The sequence below is a fragment of the Pagrus pagrus genome (genome assembly GCF_965226575.1).
Source record: "Pagrus pagrus genome assembly, chromosome: 17".
NCBI lineage: Eukaryota > Metazoa > Chordata > Actinopteri > Spariformes > Sparidae > Pagrus > Pagrus pagrus.
The window spans coordinates 22,982,541-23,005,077 of NC_140201.1; the positions used below are offsets into that span (position 1 = coordinate 22,982,541).

Below are 22,537 nucleotides of genomic sequence, written 5' to 3' on the forward strand. Positions count from 1 at the left end.
AGCTCTCCAGAAGGTTTTAAGCCTCTTTTTGATCATTGTGTTTTTGTTTTTTTCAGGAGGCAACTCCACTCTAATAAACATCATGCCCAGCAGCAGAAGGAGGCTTTTTTAAAAGTCTTGAAAAACTTCACTGTATGTGAAACAAAATACAGAAAATGTTGGTGACTAGCTGGTGAACATATGCTGTTTTTCCACTGGCACTTTTGGCTGCGCTGAGTCAAACCAAGCCATCCTGATTTGCTTTTCCATTACCAGTTTTACTGCACCGAGTTGAGCCGTCTCGCGACTGCAGCCAACCTATAACAAGCACTCATCTCCCCCTCAAATCGATACTCAACTCATGTCTGTGCAGGAAACCTGAGAGAGAGACTTTTTTTAAAAGTCTGTATTCAGCTCTCAGCACGTTTGTAGCTTCTAACTGAATCTCTTTAGATTGAGTGACTTTGTAACTGAATTAGCGGAGCCACTTTGTTTAGAAGTGATTCTTGGATAGTACTGCAGGTATATAGACAAGCGCATCATTGCTTAGATGCACCTTCAAGCAGATAACCAGATGTGAAGGAAATGCAAAACCCCGGGCGTGACCAGGGCTGCCGTGCCAAGTCAAACCGAGTAGAGCCAGGCTGGCAGATGTAATGGAAAAAAGCCATAGTGTAGCATCTAGCTGCTAAAGAGTCAGATATTTCTAGAAAGACTTCCATGCATCCGATGGTCAGGTACAACCTAAACAAAGGCTAATGTTGATCCACTAAGTTGCCAACTGTTTGCTAGAAACTTTGTTTGGTGATAATAAGTCAGTCTTGTGTTTACATCGTGTTTTACTGTCCCCTGGTGGCCAAAAATCAACTAAATTAGGTCAAAGAAAAGTGATATGAAGAAAAAACTTTTGAGAAAACTTTGATGGTTCTTGCTGGAAATTTTCGAAAAATTTCAGGCCTGCTATTCATTTCATGGCCGAAATGCTAAAAACAAAAGCTGTATTCACTTACATTCACTTTTAATGTGTGGTGGAACCAGGGCTGCCAATAGTCTTGCTCATGCCCAGGACAAGATAATCATTTGTATCAGGGCAGTCACTCTACGACAGTGGCCATTATAGAAAGCGACCAATCACTTTCCCTGTACATATGAAATGTGAGTATTGTATTTAAATGGATTTGAAATTATTCTTTATTTAGCAAACAGAGCCCAAAGCAGACATACAGTACAATACTTGGACCATAAAAACCCATAGAGAATACAGGGTAATTCTGTGTGTTACCTGGTTGCAGGGAGGGTGCTGACTCTGGTGAAGAAAACAGACGGCTCCACGTCGACATGGACTCCCAAAGATAGCTCCCTGTAGTAGCCCTCCACTTTGCCTGCTCCTCCTGAGTACTTGAAGTTCAACACTGCTTCCAAAGTCTGCAAAAGCACAAGGAAAGGATATGAATTTAGGTCAAGCTGCTTTGACAGTGTACTAAACTGAAGAGCTGATTAAGCCAAACAAAAACTGTTATTCAAAGGAACTTATGCATGGAAGAATGAGTATGATTGGGGCCAGAGGTCACAGCCAGAATGTTGTGTCCTGCCATTCCATCAGCCAACCAGTGTGTTTTAAGATCAATACATCAAAATCAATGCTGTGAAATAATAAATGCACAACAACACAGCTATTGTGCTATTTAATGAAATGGAGACATACTAGTGAGAAATCCTGAGGAGCGGGGAGGGCGTGATTGTTGGCTCCAAGCAGATGATTCAGAATCAACGTATCTTATCCTAAAACAGTATGAGAAGGGAGGGTGCTGGGTGGGGGCAGTGGGTGGGATTTGCTGGCTGTGCTCCACAGTGACGGGAGGAAAGTGGACACACAGAATTACTCAGAGGTACTCAGAGGTATTCTGTGGGGGGGGCACGGGACGAGCAGCCAAGTGGGCGAAGGACGGGGAAATTAAAAGTGGCAGTTTATGGTGAGGGAGTATTAGCTGACTCAGGCATTGGGCTAAGGCGGGGTAAAAGGAGCATCCAAGGTCCCGCTTTTCTTCCTATGCAGCCTATATCATATCATCTTTCCACATATTGCTGATGGAGGCACTGGCTGCTCCTTTCCAGAACAAATTTCACTGATTCCTTGATTATTTTCTCTCTTTATATCCTCCTATGGGGGGGCAAAGCGCCAAGTGGAATGATTCAGAACCTGCTGGCTAGACGGCTGGCCTATTACAACCTAATGACAGAAGCCACTGAGCACAGAGAGATGAAAACATTAGAGAGGATTATTATCATTGTAGACCAAGCACCTTAATTCCAAAGTTTCACTTATCTCAAAACGAACAGGCTTTATTTTATACCCTTGTTATATTTTCATGTCATTCACATGAATAATTTTATTATATTTTCCTTGCCCTTGCATTTTCGGATGATATTATTTTTAGCCACATTAGCAGCATGGTTGTATTGATGGCAATATGGGTCAGTCCTCAACCACGGTCCAGACTGACAACCGCACAGAGCCACTAGCATGGCTGTAGACTTGCAGTCTACTTATTGTTGTTCACAATAAATTCCCTTCATGAACATTAATCTCATCTTATTGTATTGTAGCTTATTATTTGGTGTAGAGGTACTACGGGTTACAAACAAAATGTATTATACGACAGACGAGGCTTACAGTAAGTCATCTGATATTGTGAAGACACTGACCTTAATATCATTACCATGCTTATTTTAAGGATGGAATATTTCATAAAGCTTAAATTAAAATCCTCATTTCCTCTCTGAATACCATTTTCCAGACTATTTGTCTTCCCTAGAAGGTAAACAGAGGAGCCAGTCTGCTTTGGATGTGGAGGAAGAGCAGCAGCCCCTACAATGCGAGCAAGGGACTGGCTCATGCTGCGCTGGCAACAGAATAAAAGGAACAGCACATTGATATGAATCTCATTTGAATTGATTGACTGAAAACGCTCAGATTCCTTCAGGAAAGACACTGGTTGAAGGCTATTTCCATTAAAGTCTGTTTTGTTTTCTCTGTAACAACGTTCCCTCCTGTTGGTGAAAGGATACGGCTGGTGTTGTTTTGGTATTTAATTATTATCAACAAATCCCATGAAAAAACAACAAAAAAAAAAAAAACGGTTTATTGTTCTAACAATATTGTCTGTGTTGCGAAAGCCTGATATTGCCACAGACCTTCATTCAGTGGGTGACATATTGCTTCATAACAATAACACTAGTGGTATATTTATATATTCTGACATATTTTATATTGATGATTTATCAGAGCATAAAATATGCTAACTCATTTTTCTTTTGAGCAGTCGAGTGCTGTGTTACATGCAGATGGGTGATCTGTTGGATGTCTTTGTGGTACTAATAGCCTCAACATGATCCTCTTGAGGAACACCGGTTGTCTCAGCGACACTAGCAAAGAGTGGCTGTGCACCCCGATTCCCTGTTCAGACCGGGGGCCGACCCTGAGCTGCTCCTTCATTCAATCCTCTCCATCCCGCTCTCTGCTCTCGGCCCCCTCAGGACCCTATTTCAATCGCACCGGGCTAAAAATAGGCTCTGCTGTAATGAGCTGACAATGTTAGGAGTAGACCAGTAGCAACACACAGCCTCAGCAAACGGCCTGACTGCACACATGCATTACCGCCACATGCATACAAACAACGTGATTAGTGAGAATGCCTAGATTAAGGTAGCAGTTCGATTAAGGTGGTCACAATGGCCGATAACCAGACTGCATGAGCCGTTTTATGTTCAAGTTGAATGTCTTGCAGTATTTAGCCAACAAGTGAACAGGAAACAAAAAGGTAATAAAAAATGGAGGGACATGGCATTGGAGATTATTCTGTCATTTTAATAAATGAAGTATCACTTGGAACACTTGTTGACACATGATGATCCTTAAAGCTAGACTATGTCACTCTATGGCTAAAAGTTACAGTTACGGGATTACGCTAAATGCTAAGAGTACTGTAACAGTAGCAAGTGTGGAGCACACATTAAGTAAGCTGACTCGGTAACAAAATTTTGCCAACATTAGTTAACCTTAGCCACCATATGCTTCTGGTCATACCTGTCCACATTCATCATCTATCCACCCCCCCATGATGAAACTATGCCCACTTCCATAGGATGAAAGCCTCCACAACTCATTCACATTACATCCCTTCACTTGCTGTCATGAATATAAATTAACATAACAAAAATTCCAACTGACTACAGTCAAAGTTAAGAAATAGCTTTGCTAGCTAGCTAATTCTTGTCTCCATCGTGGTCTGATTACCAGTAAATTCATCGAATTCAGTGACAGTTATCGCTATTTTCCGAGCAACTACAGCTGTAGCAGGACCCACATGTGCGTGGTTTCCATGGGACAGCAGCAGTCAAGGCCATCATTATAAGGAAGTGGCCGTGGTTTCGACTAAAATGGGTTAGAACAACAATGTTTTTTACCGGACCAAATTAGACCATAACAGCAAAACCCCAAATGTACTGAAAAGGGCAAACCCTCCTTGCTTTTGGGATAAGGAGGGGGAACTGTGCCAGAAACTTTTGGTAACTTTCCAATACAGAGAATCACAGCAATTATAGGCAGGGTGTGACATTCTCTCTTCAACTCTCTTTTGTTACTATCGTGCATAATAATGGTAACTGATAATCTCTACAAAATAAAACACCCTCTATCCCAAGACTCTCAAAGGACAGTATTCACAAAGACAAGCTCACCCTGACACACTCGGAGAATAAGAAAGGCCTCTCATATTACTATCAGAGCAATAATAGCCAATCTCCTGCCTCTTTCAGGCTTTGAGCCTTGAGATAGTAAAACTTCAGGAATAAAATGATTACCTGCCTTACATCATAAGCAAAAAAATGTCATTTACTGACTATTGGCACCAAACTTTTGTAGGGCGAAACAGTTTATATGAAGGTACTGTAGGTCAGGATATGGGTTGGTAGTGCTTTTCACCGAGTGACCTATCACTTGGTGGTGTATCATCTACACAGGGTACTAGACATGGAACAATATTAAACACTACCCAACCTCCACCCATTAAGGGTCAAGAAGTTAAAGGGGTGAGAATTTGAAAGGATTATAAAAAGGTGAATCTATTGCTCATACATTGTTCACATGGAAAAATAAGCATTCACTTGCTCAGACCTAAGACATTAGACATGGCTCGTCTTTGCAGGTAAGGTGCACACTTTCAGCATGCAATAATCCTCTTTGAATATTCGTCAATCTTTTGAAAACTCTCTGACTGTGGTTGAGCTTGCTATGTTGTTTCTTTCACATTTTAACTAATCTCATAACCAGTGTCGGCCCTGAATAAAAAATGTAAAGCTTGTAAGCGTGTCATCAGCTGGTGTCTGCACTGGCCTTTGTTTGATCTTTCAAAACACTGATGTAATCTGAGTTTAGCTGCTAAGCATGGATAGCAGCCTCAGCGTTAGACTGGCTTTCACCTTGAATGCCATCACTCCATATTTTTTTGCTGTGTCAAAACAAAGCCTCTGAAGACCATCCATCTTATACATCCATACAAATGCAGCATTTGTTTGACACTACAAGTGAATAATGAACGCCACACACAGTATTCTCTCTCGGGTGAACGAAAACAGAAAGAAGAGAGGAGCTGAAGGCTGTTTTTAATGCTTTGGCACTGAGATAAAGATCCTCACACATCTTGCTGAGGAGATTATGGCATGGCCACATGTCTCCTGACAGGAATACTAAGATAAATCATCCCACTGACAGACAGGTAGGGACAGGGGGATGTCAAAATTGCACAAGTGTGCGTGTTTTAGTAACCACCTTTTGTTTGCACTGGGGCAAAGACTTGCTGAGGTGTTTCTTCAAGGAATACTCCAACATTTTGGGAAATTGACTTATAGGCTGTCTTGCTGAGAACTACATAAGAAGATCAATATCAATTTAATCAGTGTACTTTTAATAGAGAGGCAGCTTCTTTACAGCTTAGCTTGGCACAAAGACGGGTAGTATGAAAGCAATGTCCACTCAAGGGGCAGGTATACAGTGAAAGAACTAAAGTCATAGATGTGTTCTTTATTTTTATTTTTATATTCATTTTTAGAAAGGTTGGAAAGGACTAGAAAGCAAGTCGAACTTGATAAAAAATTACTTACAATTCTCATTGTAAGTAAATCATTCTAATTTTTGTTCTTCAAATATGAAAAGTAACTTGTCCAGTTTAAATACAGTCGGGGCTCAGCACCAAAAATGCATTATGTGCATCAACTGTGGATGATATAGGCAAAAGTCAAGCAATGCAAACAGTTTCCACTGATTTTCTTGAATGACAACACACTTATGAGTATAGGAAACCATCATTAATATGTGGTAAATTTATAGTTAATTACACTTCTTTATAATGATGTTTAATTTATAAATGGTTAATAAATACTGTGTAGCTCAAATATGAACATCTGGATGGTCATTATACATCTGCAGTAGATCTTTATAAAGCTTTACAGTTGCTTCATGAATGGTTTATAAAGCATTTCATTGTTTGTAAACAGTTAAATAACCACTAACTAACCTAATCAACTACACATTTACCACTTGTAAGCATTGCTGACCACTCCAACTGGCTCTGGACAGGGCTTGTGCAATGTGGCATATGTGAAACCCTAGTTGCTGCACCACTCACCCAGCACACCAGGAGCCACTTGCTCAGGATTTTTACTTAAATCAGGTGTATTGATCTCTGTGTAGTGAGATGAGGTAAGCTAATTCTCAATCATGTGTATTTTCTGTGGTCAAAGTCCTGCTTTCTGGCCCAGTCTGTACTTAGATAGTATTTCTATATATGTCTAATCGCATGTTTAGTGGTTAATGTAGCTTTAAATAGAGACCAGCGTGCTGAGGTGAGAAAAGAACAACAAATGCTTCAAAGGAAAATTGCTTCTGTAACTGCGCACTCTTTCTCTTACACTCTCTTTCCTTTCTGACAATTATGGAGTGAGGAAGGTAACACAAAGCTAATGGTAATAAAAACAAAAAATAGAATTTCACCACAGTATTTCCGCAGTCTCAGCAAAAGCCACAGTAAAAGGCACTGGTGTGAAACATCATTATCTTCCTGCAGGCGGCCAAATTGGAAATGGCGTAAAGCTCCAGTTTATGGGAGACGCACTTACAACATCAATTTCTCTCTGTTTCAAAAACGTTTATTTTTCCAACCTTAATTTGGAGGAAAAAAATGCGGTGAATAACATGTTCCACTGGATACACACATTCTCCTTCTCTTTTTTATTATCTACCCATGGAACCTGGGTGATGTTATTTTCAGGAGATTTCCCCACATAACTGGGACAGGTGGTTGAATGGTGGGTACACCGAGGTCACAGTGTACTTTGAGGATGTGAAGAAATGGAAGTCTGCCTGCCTAATTGTCCTTAAAATGAGGCTTGACCCCTGCTTAGGTTGCATCTGCCTTGTGGCAGGGAAGTGAGCCGTCAGCCAGGAGAGCTATTTAGTCACCTGGTGGCCCCGGCTTCTGCAGAAAACTGAGAAATGACTTGGGGGCATTTAGATGCAATATGTCCAATTGGAGTGCTGCTGGGACTTCTTCTCGTATGTACACCTGGCTGTCAATCACGGAACCAATCAGTTGGGCCTCTGGGTTCCAGCTTGAGGAGAAATGGTGAGAAGTTAAACAGCAAACTGAAGATAGCTTTACATGTATATCTAGCTGAGGAAGTGAAATACAAATCAAATACTCATGTTTGCTGTGTCCTCAGATAAGTAGGAGAAGCAGCACTACAGTATCTTTTCCTGTACTGCTGTCCATTACTGGAGTCTTGCTGCAAAGGCCTCTTAGAGGTTTAAACTTGATGCAATATGTTTGCAACAATATGGAAATCACTGTACTGCCTTCAATGCAAAGCTTATCGATGCATCAGATGCAGCTTCTTTTAGGTCTGTCTGTCTGCGTCGAAGGCACTTTCATCGTATTTGAGGCCTTGAGACAGCTTGACATTATCATGTTTCTGCTGTGCTTGTTGGCAACAGATGATTCATGAGAGAAGAGGGCAGGAGGGCTGATAAGAGCGAATATGTTCTCTATCGGTCCCACGGTGTAATGACTTAGCAATAATCGCTGGGTGATGAGGAGCGAGGGCACTGTGAACAAGTCTGTGTTGATTTGACAGCTGATGGGGGTTAGAGCATCTAAAGCTGCGCAGTAACAACCAGGCTGCATGCAGACCAAAATAGCTGACACAGCTGACAGGGAAAAGGAACTTTTTTTTAAAATTTTATTTTAAGGGAGAGGACCCAGTGAAGCACACAAGTTTGCATAGCATGGTATAATAACTTTGGCTGCTCTAAAACCACCCCCAAACCAAAAGCAGATCTGGAACAGCCCCGAGCCGGTCCACTTAATGATGGTCCTGACATTTCTGCCCACAGCGTTTATAATGTCACGCTCTGCACCCCCTCACAGTTAGGGTTTGCCTCTGATGTGGCAATTAGAATGGGAGACATTTTAAAGAGTGGGTGAGCAACCTGCCTAACTATGAGGTATCCATGACGAAGAGGGTTACGGGATGTCAAGCTCAAATTATTACAGCAGGTAAAAATATTGCCACAAAATGTGTGGTACAACATAGCTTCCCCCCCAGCAGCTGCATCAGACAGGTAATGTGATCGTCACTGTGGGGTGTGCTGGGAAGGGGACAGCAGTGTGAGGCAGCACTGATGTTACCAACTGTGTTTCAAAAGACAAAACCTGCTATTAAGCTGATGTCAAGATTTTAATTCAAGAGCTTAAAGACAGCATCACCTATCCCAGGTTTATATAATAATTGTGTAATTGTAAATGGTAAGCTTTAACCAGAATATCTCATTTCAGTTCCACACATGCAAATGTGAAATATCTGACTATGTTATCAAGAGTTTCCCAGGAGTGTCTTATTTCAGAGGCATAGCAATAATGCAATTTGAACTTGTAGGTTTTGAAATTTCCTAACAACAAAACAACGGTTAAAGGATAAGTGCACTCAAAAATGAAAATGCCGCAATCTCCTAAACAACTAAAGAAGATGGGGACTGATCTGCTGCGAAGCTCCAGAAATGTTTTGTGGACTATAAAACTTTACTCGACTTTCCATTGGTATGAGGGTGAGTAGATAATGACTAAATCTTTATTGTTGGGAGAACTTCTCCTTTAAAGATGACAAAATGGTACAAAGCCTGGGTCTTCAGCGGGGGGTTTACAACCCCTAGTGCAGGAGTCACGGATAGGCGGACCACGGTTTGGGTCCAGACCCAGAAGCCATCCTATCCAGACTTGATCCTACATGTATAACCAATAAATTAAAAGAGAATGATTGAAATTTAACATAGCGTTGCTACTTTAACTGGTGCTGCTTTTCCAGCCTTATGGCATTGGCTTAGTTTAGACCAATTGCATGCGTTGTAAATCATCCAATCAAATCTGTGCATTCGGACAGTCGCACGCAGATCGGATAAGTTAGTAAGCCACAGAAGAGTATTTCACATGGCTTGCTCTAAAGAGAGAAAACATGAGGGAAACAGAGCTTTTTAAACAAGAATGGACAGACTCTTACATGTTCACTCTTACCCCCGGGCAGCTCAAAACCAGTATGTCTTAATGTTCTGAGGCCTTGGTGATTATTAAAATCTGCAATGTGAAGCGCTACTATAAGACAAAGCACAAGCCTTTTGAGCAAACTTGCCCACTCAAATTCGAATTAAGGGCACAGGAAACAAAGATTGGAGCTCACTTCTGTCACTGAACAAGAGAAAGTGGGGGAGTCGGAAATAAGAGTGAAAAAAAGAAAAGGAGGTGTTAAAGCTGTTAAGTTTTTAAGATGTGTTGAGACTGTTTATTATAAAGTTGGTTAAGACTGTTAAGATTAAAAAAAAAGGAAAAGGGAAACCAAAGGACACTTTTTATTTATTTTTTTCTAAAATAAAGCACTGTTTTAAGAGGCATATTTTCACAAATCTCTCTGTTATGTAGTATGTATTTAATTTTCAATTACATGGATTCATAACCTCCCTAACATTAGACCCCAACTAACTACTGCTGACTTGCTTATAAATGGTACTACAGGCCAACCCACGTGTTATCGAACGGCCAGTTTGAAATGCAACTGAATTTTATACATTATATAAGGTAGAGGGTCCCTACTCCATCTTCCTATCAGCTAACCCTAAAAATCTAAAGAACTGAACATTTTTGTTAGTCAGAGGTTTTGCTACTCGTTGGCACACAAGTTTTTAAACTGGAACATCTCATAGCAGAAGATTAAATGTGCGGTGAGTGTTTGAATAGCATCATGCAATCTGTGATATTTTACAGTCGTCAGACATTAAACATTTTATCTGTTGTTCCAGGTTCATGTGTGAAAAGAGATTAAAATCTAATTTGACTATGGGAGAAACTCTCAGTAGGCAGTAATTCCTGATGATACATCTGCAATGGAAACCTTAAAATATGTTGCACTGCTGGCCACAATCGCCCACGGCTATAATTAAAAGACAAACTCATTTCAGCTGGAATTTTTGAGCTGAGACATGTTTATTCTCTTTTTTTACAGAAGCTTCAGTGACTTGGCCGTCACTTTGTGAACGCAATTCAAAAGCCAGCACAGAACAATGAGTATTTCCCTCACCTCTACTATAATTCTTTCTGCTGGTCATCAGTGTGGACCAGGTCAATATAGCACTAAACACTGTGCACCTGCATTGTGAGACTTTTTGCGCTTTAATTAGTAGGACTGTAGACACCCATGTAAATCACACAAACATCTTTTATTCATGTTGTGCTGGTCTGTTTCAATTTCATTATAAATTCCTCAGCCAGTAGTCACATCTAAATAGAAGTCTGCGAGGCAGAGTAAATATTGATGCCATTTTTTATTCTTACAATTCGCTTACAACTTACACACTATGTGAAGGCTTTTCATTTCAACTGATTATGTCCCTTTACGGGCACCTGAGGGTGGCAGGTTTGTGTTCCATCTACAGACTTTAATTTGAATGATGCACATCGCCGCTCTGTGGTTACACACACACAAGAAGCTGGTCCAATCAGCACCGGCTGTTGGAAAATAACCATGTGCATGTCAGACTGGCTGGAGATGATTCATTATTCTACACATTTTCTTAGTTTATTTAGTAAAAATCAAAGAAAGTGTTGGAAATGGTGACCTGCACAGGACGTATGGGATACACAGTTCATCATAAAGCTATTTAAACTCCTCCCCCGACTTTACTCAAACCCTTCAGGACTGCCCGTTCCCAGAAACCCTTTCTCTATCCTAATCCAACAATGCCAGGTTACCAGGGAAACAGCTGTGTGTGGCTTATGCAAATATTTAAAACCAAGGCTCTCTGGTTGGTTACCACTCCAGGGTCATCACAACCCTCCAATATCCTGGCCTTGGCATAACCCACTATGTACTCCTATCAGTTCAGAATACTGATGTGCAACATCTGCATACTCATTAAAGAATGGTAATGATAGACCCTCCATCAATTAACTGCAATCATGAATTTAATTGATGAAGAATATAGTAAGCATTAAATATTGGAATCAAAGTTGACATTATTTGAGTATCTCCAGACTTGTTCCATCCATATAGGTAGCAACGATGGGAAAAGGCTGCTGTATGCTTCTTTTATCATTTCTACCTCAATATTGCCCTTCGCCAAACTCATGTTCTAAATTTTTATGGACAAAAAGTTACAACTCACGACACAGACATACTCGTGTTCTTCAATAAAACCAGTGGGACTTGATTGAGACTGTTGTCATGAGATCAGAAAGCCCTAATGAATCTCATCCCCGCACTTTGTATTTTCAACTGCTAGACAATGAAAGATTGAGCTTCAACCTAATGATCACAAGACAGCTTTGGTGCAAATGCTATAAAGCCTCATTCTCAAGCCCACAAAGAAGCTGTCTAGAGAATCTATTATGCCATTTGCACAATAGCACTTCAATCACTTTTTTTGTCGAAAGGAACTTCGTGAGCAGATCTTATAAATGTGCATGAGGTCCGTCAAGGCATTTTTCAATAGATAATATTAGTTATATAAAGACAGATGATATGTTATATAAAGCCTGATCCATTCCATTACTTTGTTCATTTTAATTGATTGTGATCAGGGAACGCCAGCTGCCAAAAACGATCCATCATACTTGTTCTCTGATAAAACACTGCAAACCATTCTTAAAGGGATTCTCCAGTGGTCTACTATAGTACTTCCATATAGTTAGGGGAATTACAATAGCTGGATTAAAAAAAAAAATAGAATAATAAAGAATGGTTAAACCAAAGCAACAGAGGCTGAGATATCCTGATGGACAACCCCAAAAACACCAAAGCCTACATTTCCTATGATGCAACTAAAAAGCGACTTTTGTTGTCTACACATCATTCAGACTCCACACTGTTACAACAGTTCTTAACACAAGCTTATACTTAAAAAATGTCTAACCATCACAGAGGCCTTTAAATGAATCTTGAAAAATGCCCTTTATTAAAAGTGAAGCTGAGTGGGGGTAAAAAAAAATGTATTTCACGGATATTCTGTCAAAATCGCGTCCACACTAAAATATCTATACTCCCCTGTGTGATGGTATTATGCAAAACTCAACAGTAGGACATCCTACATTTTGCTGGATACAGCCAATGGTGTCATTAGGCTACTTTTTGGTAGTCTTGCTTGTTTTGTGTTTTTGAATTGTACCGAGGGCAATGAGTTAAGAAGCTTTAGAGACTGTTCATACTGATAATAGGCAAATAAGAAAACCTGAAAAGACAATGTGAAAATATTAAACAATAACAGGCTGATTAGACCCAAACATATTTTTTTAGTTCAAAGTCTTGCATAGTTCATGATCCCTGGTTTATAGGGAAGCAATCTAAATGTTGATGGTGTCATTATTCTATAGCCATTACATTGTACAATCAACATTTTCTTTATAATGATACATTAAAGCAAAAATTGTCCATTGTCAGTTTAATATCTGTCACCCAGCAGAATATTTTCACCAGATATTAATAATTTCTGAAATATTAGATCAAGAGGGCAAAGATTAATGCCAGTGAAGCAAAAAAGACAACATATTTAATGGTTGATAATTGTTTTCAATTGAAATTTAGCTTATCAATTTAAAATAGGCGTGTAGCTATAATGTGTAGGAAAAAAGTCATAATATAGAAATACTCAATATATATGGACTACGGCAAAGAAAACATGATCAGGACATGGATACTGAACACGTGATCTTTCTGCTGTCACTGCTGGTGAGTGTTGTTTTGTACCAGTATGGGAATAAAGTATTCCAAATTGATCTAATTTTCAAATTTTCAAATTCAGGCCTTGAACCTAGCAGATACACATGCCTAATGTTAGTAGTGTCAGGTTGTTGAGGCGGGGGGTGACACATGAAATGGAAACCCAGGTGTGTCTGCTTCATGTGTTGAAGTACTTCCTGTGAATTCTCACAATAAAAGAACCATTTCATCCAGAGTAATTTGATTTCTTCTCTGAGTGTTGAATAATTCACGTACATATTGTTCAATCTGATTATACGTTGTGAGTCATGACGGGGAAGGAAAGTGGATGAACAGCAGCACTACATTTTGTCAAGAGAGAGTGGCATCTGTCCGAGATGAAGACTGGCTACTGCCCACACGCACACACACACACACACACACACACACACACACACACACACACACACACACACACACAGTTTTCTCTGTTGCTGTGTGATCAGAGGTAAACAGGACCCACGGGTGCCTCAGACACGAAACGGCTGCTCTTTTATGTAACTCTGTGGTCCTCTGCAGGTGTCACACCATTTACCAGCTGGAGGGACTACAGGGAGAGGCCTCGCATCACCCTTTGCCCTCACTCCTGTTCTTACAGTATATCAACAGCCAGTGAACCATGGAGATGTGAAGTCAGCTTCAAAGATAGGACAAGCAGAGCTGAAAGCAAGAAGCTCCAAAGCTTGAAAAAAATGATAAATTGCCTGGTGACGCATGAGCAGACATTTATGCCAACACGCACACACATACAAATCGCCAACAATGACCTGTCAAATGAAAAAGCAGGTGTGTTGGATGGTGAGGCATGCTGGTGTATAAACATCATGTTCAAGGGTGACTGTGGTGCTGCTGAAGGTCTGATCTGATCGACATCGCTTCAGTCATCAAGCGCCGCAGCATATGGAGCCACACTTGGCCTGGCTCGCTGGATTTCACACATGGATTCAAGTCCAGTAAGCATGATGAAACGCTTGATTCTCTTCTAATTTCACCCGCTGGGCTTGCATACACCAGCGATTCCAGACAGACACACACACACACAAAGCCAACAAACAGGGAATAATCATGACCTTCTGGGGGTGGGACTGAATTTTACACTAAGGCTCATTTGCTCTATCACTGCAGGTCTTGTTCCTTCAGTTTTGGACTTGTACAGAGGATATTTAATCTTTGAGCAGAAAGAAGGCAAACTAACAATCAATCTGATTTTAACTTGTGACCTAGCCTTAATGGAAAGGGGCTGTCACTGAAATTAACACAAAAACAGTTCAATTATTAAGAATAAACAAAATGTATTCAATTATACTCTAAAACTAACAATGAACCTGATCCCACACTCTTAAGATTTACGTTACTTGATTGGTTGCTCCCTTGGGTATGAGTTAACAGGTGTATCAGATTTGTTATGGTGGGTATGTCAACTGGCATACATCATTATTTTATCCACAGTTTATCAATATACTGTGTAAAGTCTAGGATGCATCCATGCATTCCACAGATGTTTTGCTGTGGTGATTATCTGCTGGTTTCCTCCAATTGGAAACAACATTTCCCCAATTAACTGAGAGACACAGTGCATGCAATGGGTCAGAGCATAACACCAGACACTACAAGTACAACATTAGGCCTTCTGCACTTCATACATTAAATTATAAACTGAGACAGATTACTCTTTTTGCTACGTTTGAAGATCTTTAAAAAACTTTTGAATAAAAAGTGACAGCCCTGTGACATTGTCCTTGTTCAATGATAACAACGACAATGGGAAAACAATGATAATACCAGACAAAATGCTGTAATGGTAAATTTAACACTGTAACTCAACCATTTAATTGGAAGGGAAAGTATTATCCCTTTGATTAATCTTTGAATTACCAGTCAATATTACCCAAAGCCCAAGGTGACATCTTCAAAATGCTTGTTATTTCCTACAGTCTACAAAGATAATTTATAATAAAAATGTCTGAATCAAATTAAAATGTAAATATCAGTAGAATATAATATCATTGGAATTAGGAGTAAAACTGCAAATCATCACATTTGAGAAGCAAGAACCATTTTCCTTGACAGTTGATTTAATCAATTATCAAAATATTTGAGGGTACATTAAATTACTGTCAACTGACTAATCAATTAATTAACAATTATTTCAGGTCTAACTACAATCATGTTATCGTGAAAACAAGCACTTTAGCTTTCTCTAAAGTCTGTATTAACAGTAGAGGGGAGAATGTGATCAATACAGCTATTGAAGCTCAATGGGGGTCATTTTGGGGTTATAAACACACCATATTGCCTTAGAAAATACACCAATTTTCAAAACTATAGTAAACTACAATGTGTGATGTCAGTTAGTACAGTGTATGAGATGATAAAAAAACACAATAATTACATTATATATTACATACACAATAATTCAAAAGCCAAAGTTTATATTTAACTACTTTCTTTGTGCGAGGACAGCCCTCTAAAGAGATCTCACTGAATTCTATAGAGCCACGAGGTGAACCAGTCACAGCATGTCTCACTGCAGCTCATAAGAAGCTGCCTGGGAGCCCAGACAGAGTTGTGTATTTTACATGAACAGTAATTAGGGAGAAGAATTCAAAACTTGCTTATCCCTGGGGTTCCGGTCCTAATAGACCAAATCATTTGGCCATCAGTTACAGACAGAAGGCCCCCGGTGACACATCACAGTGTTAGCATTGAAGGGGCAGCGACAGGTCATCAGGGACAAAATGTACGCCGCTAACTCATCTTCTTTGTCTCCTGAACATGAGTAGAACACGATCCAGGCACTAAAAGCTAAATAAGGAGACTCATGGTGTCACTGCCAGGAGGACGTGCCTCCTGCCTGTTGCAACTACAGTCCAAGAAATTGCGATCAAGTGGTGTACTGACCTGCTGCCAACACTAAGGTCAACACTTATGCCAACTGCAAGGCGAGCCTGCAGGTTTGCTGACTCTCACAGAAAGAAAGCATGCCGTTTCACAGTTTGCTCAAATATTAACAATCCTCATATGAGCAAATCAAAGGTTTAATTTGGTGATTTACTGATATCCAGCAGACAGCTCCTGCAGGAAATGCCAATTGCAAGTAAAAATACAAAATGAAAGCCTCATATGTAAATCATATAATTTAACATTTGCAGGAATTTCGCGGTAAGAAGCGAGTGAATCATACACTGTATTATCATGTGTGTAATGTCAACCCTGCTTGATAAAGAATGAAACACCTAATAACATTCACGTTGATTAAACTACTACCTGTCGCATGAAAGTGACAGCAGCAGGCCTTGCTGCATCTCTGTCGCAGAGGGATAGGACGAGGGATGGAAGCAGATGCAGTGTCCACAGAGACGGCGGATGCACAAGTATCTATATGTGAATCGCACGCTAGCAGCATAAAAAAAGAAGATATCCGCAAATCCCTGTGGGTTTCCATACCAGAATCAGCTCCACAGTGACACAATCCCCACCCCATCCATCTTCTTATTCCTCCTCACTCATGTTTCCTCCTGTCATCTATCACCAAGGCACGAGGGATGTGCTTGATGTTGTTGTAGCCTGAAGACAACAGGCAGCCACGTACAGATAAACTGGAAAATAGAAGGCGGGAGGGGCACAGCTGTGGTTTGCAGCTGTAGCTTCAAACTCCAATCAGTGAGGACCATGTGTTGGGGACAGGTAAATTAAGCTCTCGGAGATTAAGCGGCTTGTAGGAATAAAAATGTTGGCAAACAGCCGGCGACTGTGGCAGTGTGGCATGTGTTGCATTTCTGTTTGTGTGTTCCTGATGATGATTATGCCTTTTGATTGGTCTTAATCATCTCACATTCCCTATCCCTCCTCTCTGCAACCAACTCCAGGCCGAGCAAAGACACTCAGAGCTATAAAACTTTCCAAGACCTGAAGCCAAAGTCTAAAAGTAGACACACGGACTGACAGATAGTGGCACGCTACACCAAGCTTACCATCCTGAGGGAATGAATGGGATATATAGTCCATTTGTTGCCTCCAACCCACTTGAAGACTAATCATAGGTGGACTGAATTATGCTCTCTGCGTACAGCCAAAGGGAATTTCGACATCAATAGCCAACCCAACAAGCAAGGTTCAACATAATTTTAGCCTAATGTCTGATCTTCGGAGAAATGGTTTCCACGTGGAAAAAAGCAAATCATGTATGAACATGTGATAATGTACATTTCTTAAGCGGGAACTTTTTCATTCGTGAAAAAGCCAATCACTTATGAAAATGTGCAGTTTACATGTAACACACGCCATGTTCTGTTTGAAGATGTGTAAATTCTTATCCACAAGTGAAAAAAAGCCCATATCACATATGACTATATGTAATTTACATGTGAAAAAGTACATTTCAAATTTGAACATTTTCATTCATATGTGAATTAAACAAATCACCTGTGAAAATGCACAGTTCACGTGAGATTTTCTTTTCACGTTGCAACTCTAGTTCACTGGTGAAAATAGCCAATGTGTATGTGTAAAAAAGTACAATTCATATGTGAAATTCATATTTTTGTAAGGGAAATAAAAGACTAAATGCATAGTATGGACACAATGTTTATGTCATTTCAAAACTAATAAAAATCAGCTAAAGCCACGTACAAGCTCAGTAGCAGCTGCATCTTGGATACTGAGATATCAACGTGTGTTTTAGGGGAGGTCTTTGGGAAGATTCAACATTAATTTCAGACGCGGGACATCCATTGATTCAAAATCAATGATCCATTTGATTAAGGTGCCCCCAGTTTTATCTGTGCTGCTACACTCGACTGCACTGTGCGCCTGGCAAGGAAAAATAACATAACTAATGTACAAGAATCTTTTTTTTTTTAATTTGTGGATCAATTTACTGTAGCTGTAAAAATGATTTGGTTATTTTATTCCCTGACCCCTAATATATTTATTATCCATGAAGAATCCTAAGTCCTAAAGATACCTTTTGGGGTAGTAAAAGTTTTTAATCTCAGTCAGGAAGAATACACAAACACACACAAAGCTCCTCTTTAATTTCTCTCCTGTTATTTGAATAACCACAACCAGTATGGCACTCAGAAGAGCTCATACCTCTGCCAAGACCCAAGAGTACACTTTAATTCACTCAAGCCTGATCTAAAATCAAATTCGATAGCCCTGTATCACTCTAAATTTAAACCACCCCATAACTGTTTCACCATAATTCAAGATCACCAGATCTGTAACAGCCAATCACTGGGGTAACAACACAACAAAGATGGAATCATAATCACCATTGTGTTGTGGAAGGATGATAGACCTCTTTTGGGATCCACCTCAAATCTTAATCACTCATAGATACTGTACCAGTCCCGTTAATTAAGACTCATTTTTTTGATCAAGATCCATTCATTATTCAGATAAATTATAAAAATGTCCAAAGAGTCCTTAACTTGCAATGTTAAAGAAAGAGAGAAATAATTCCTAGATCCGTCCCTTTATCTGGATCTGCACCAGAAGTTAATGGAGTCTGTCCTGGGCTGAGACCCTTCCTCCATCCAAGTTCACTGGAAATTTCCAATGGAAATGGTTGTATACATGTAATCCTGCTGACAAACCAACCAACAAATGGACACAGGTGAAAATATATAACCTCCTGGCAGAGGTTACAAGCAGGTCAATTAAAAATCTGAAGGATCCATGATGGAATGTAGCTCCGAGGCAAACACAGGTTGTGAGAACAAGATAAACAATCATGGAGAGACACTGTGTAATGGAAAACAATGTAGCTGTGATCCAAGTGCTGAAAGTCTGACACATGATATCGGTTGAATCACTTGTTGCTGTGGCTGTCCACTGCTGATGAAGATATTGATGGAGATAAGATAAAGAAGCTACATCCAACAAAGTCTTGATTTTATCGAGCACTGATATAAATGTGTCCATAGAGAAATGACTGAAGATACGATGCCTGCAATCAAAAACTGGACGATGTTTTGATTGTGTACAGAGGATAATGAATCATCAAGTTACTCTATACTCCATACAAAAACATCACATTATGCTCTGCACTAATTTGTATCTGAACATAGTCTACCCTGTAATTCCGTCTATTTAGGTGGGAAAATAAATGGAAGACTTTACTTGTCACAACTACAAATCTAAACTATAAGAATAATTAAGAGCAACGTGAATCTTCCATAATCGTTGTTGCTAAAATAACCCTGACAACTTTGATCTTCCACAGGCAATGTATCAGCACATGATCAATAAAGATCAGCTTTCAAAAAAACAATACTCACTGAAAATGACATAAGACTGAACATAAAGCTGGTGCTGAACAAGCCAAACGAGGGCGAAAAGAGGGAGCAGTTTGAATCCTGAGCCAAGAAAAAGAAAATCATTTGGTTGTTCAGCTGGAGTTTCACACTTGGGTAGACAGCTGTGGCAGTTATAAATATCTGTATCACGAGCTGGGATCTGTATCCGTGAAGAGAGCTGAACTGCCATCGGCAGGGCTGGGCTTCTAAAAATAGCAGCAGGCAGGCTGGCTGGCTGGCTGGCTGACTGGCTGGCAGGCAGGCAGGCAGCCGACTCTGCCTCTGTCTCCACTGGATTTGATTAGCCCTGAAGAAGCTCTGCCCCCCCCCCCAAACAACCCCCAACTACACCCCACTCTGACACTGCATGTGTGGTGTGTGTGCTTGTGTGTGTGTGTCAGCATGTCTTGTATGGGGGCCGAGTTCTTTCTCACTGCACACAATCACAGACGCAACAACTCTTCATTGTGGAGAAAATGCTTACATAGTCTTTTCTGAAGTGTGATCCAATTTTCTTCCTCACAGTCATGTTTAAGGTTAATAACTTGGCCTATATACACTGACTTATATTTACCAGCAATCTAAAAACAAATAAAACCTTGTTAAAATTATGAAAAAAAAGGTAACGAGAAAGTATCAAATTTGGCTCGTTATCCCATGTTGACTTGAACAGAACACAAAAGCAGAATCCCTAAATAGATAGTCGAAGGGGAGCAGCTAAAATCATCACTTCGACAGCAGAAATGAAGCTGCTTGCCATCGTATAATATGAATGTTAATCATTTAGGATTATTTAAAGCTGCACCAAAAAATAAACAATGGATCAAATTTATGTTTAATTTTAAAGGTGTCACTTCATCACCAAACTTAATTTCTCTCAGGTTTTCATTATTTTAGCATGATTTAGCTCATTCTTGTTTGCTGTTTTTCTTTCCAAGCACAAACACAAATTTAACAACACTGTTTCCTGTTTTAGCAAGCAGATGTTTGAAAAAAAAGCTCTAATTCAGTAAATCCACTGCATGCTACCTGTACAGCCCCAAAAGCACACAGATAAAGCTAGAGATAAGCTGGAGAAGAAAGTGGAGCATTTGTCAACTAAAGATTGAGATATGTTCCTCAGCCAAAATCAAGCTATATGGAGAGTGATATTGGATTCAACATGCCAATATCAGATCGGGCCTGTTACCAAACAGATTGCTTTCAGACACATTTTTTTTTATGTCAAATGCCAATGGCTTTAGAAATGCTGCTCTAAATTATATCTGTACATGACAGCTTACATTCAGCTTGCTCCATATCTGCTTCATATGTAAATAGGCAAGTTTTTGTCAACACAGTCACCATAACAATTTTACAAGGTAATAACGTGTAATATTCAGTTGTTTCCACTGTGTTTAAAAAAAAAAGGAGAAAAAAATCAAATTCACAGCAGCTTTCGTGTACTTGTGGAGCCACAGGGAATCTGAACCTGGGGTTTTGTCTGCAGGTATTTCCTCATGTATTCTATTTAATGACATAAAACTGTGAAAAATGACCATTACAAATCGATGATTCGATCCCCTGCTCTGGCTGCATGCTGTTGTGTCCTTGGGCAAGAAACTGAGTGTGTGTGTGTGTGTGTGTGTGTGTGTGTGTGTGTGTGTGTGTGTGTGTGTGTGTGTGTGTGTGTGTGTGTGTGAACAGTGTGAACTATGGGTTGCGTTGCTCATGATGAGCATGTTGGCACCTTGCATGGCGTCCTCTGTCAGTGTATGAATGTGTGCGTGAATGTGTTGCATGTGTTTTGAAGCCCTTTGAGTCCAGGCATTAAATTGGTGAAACAAGTCAACCTTTTTTGTGAAGTAGTCACAGGAAAAACAATGTGTTTGTCAGTGAGCTTAACACTTACTGCTATCTGTCGTTCATCAGAAATGCCTACACCAAACAAACAACGGCCATTTTTTCAGCATTTGTTGACAGTGGATCAGTTTGAAATATGTCAGGGAGCAGTTTTATACAGTGTGTGGGAGTAATGGAACAAGGAGCAGCTGTTAGATGAAGAGCTGCAGGCAACAGGCTGCACACCTCCAACTTCTCAGTGAGGTAACCAACTCCTTTTTCCTCATTAACGTTAGACCTTCTGTTTGTAATTGTCCCTCATCCGACTAAGTATTGATAAAATAAGCAAAGTAATGTAATCTGGTAACATCGACTACAGCGGCAGGCCTAGTTATTTTACCATGTACCATATACAGTAAATCTGACATTTATTTTCTTTTTTGATCAATAAATTAATGAATCAATTAATAAATTAATTCATTAAATGTTTCAACTCTAAATGTATGCCAAACAACAGGGACAACAGCTGAACATTTTAGCTGATAATGTCAAATTTACAGTGATGTTGATCAATGTGCATTATCCTAAAAAATGAATAGAATAAAAATAAAATGAAATATAAACTTAAACAATCAAACTGACAAAACTCTTCACAGGTGAACAACAATCATCAGACATTGATAATGCTGAATTATCTCATAGCCCTAAATTCTAGGAAAAGCTATTCCTCAATTTTCCAGAGATCCACTATAACCCAACTGAAAGACCTCTGAATGTCTCTGAAACCCACTTTGAGAGCCACTGTCAGAGATAATACTGCAGTGTCCACTCCAAATGACCACCTGAAATGGGACCATTTCATTTCATATTTGGCTGGGTTAAGAGGTGCACGTCATATAGAAAATTGTCCACTCTAAAAGCCCTGACGCTGGCAGAAGGAGACTATTGCTCTCCTGCCTCAGAGGAACACATACGTCTACATTCTAACAGTAATCTCTATATTGCAATAATATGGCATTATAAACAGGAAAGTAAAATCGCACCGGATGCAGCTCCACAGTATCCTCGACATTTGGTGTTTT

The 22,537-nt window shown here is 39.8% G+C and overlaps 1 protein-coding gene across 2 annotated transcripts in view; it reads right to left on the reverse strand.

The window, feature by feature from the left end:
* Window positions 1-22,537, reverse strand: part of trappc9 (trafficking protein particle complex subunit 9) — a 209,979-nt gene that overhangs the window by 101,797 nt on the left and 85,645 nt on the right. For both annotated transcript variants that reach the window (XM_084379821.1, XM_084379820.1), the window contains one exon: window positions 1,262-1,404. In XM_084379821.1, coding sequence (XP_084235947.1) covers window positions 1,262-1,404 — 143 coding nt within the window. The remainder of the gene's footprint in view (window positions 1-1,261; window positions 1,405-22,537) is intronic.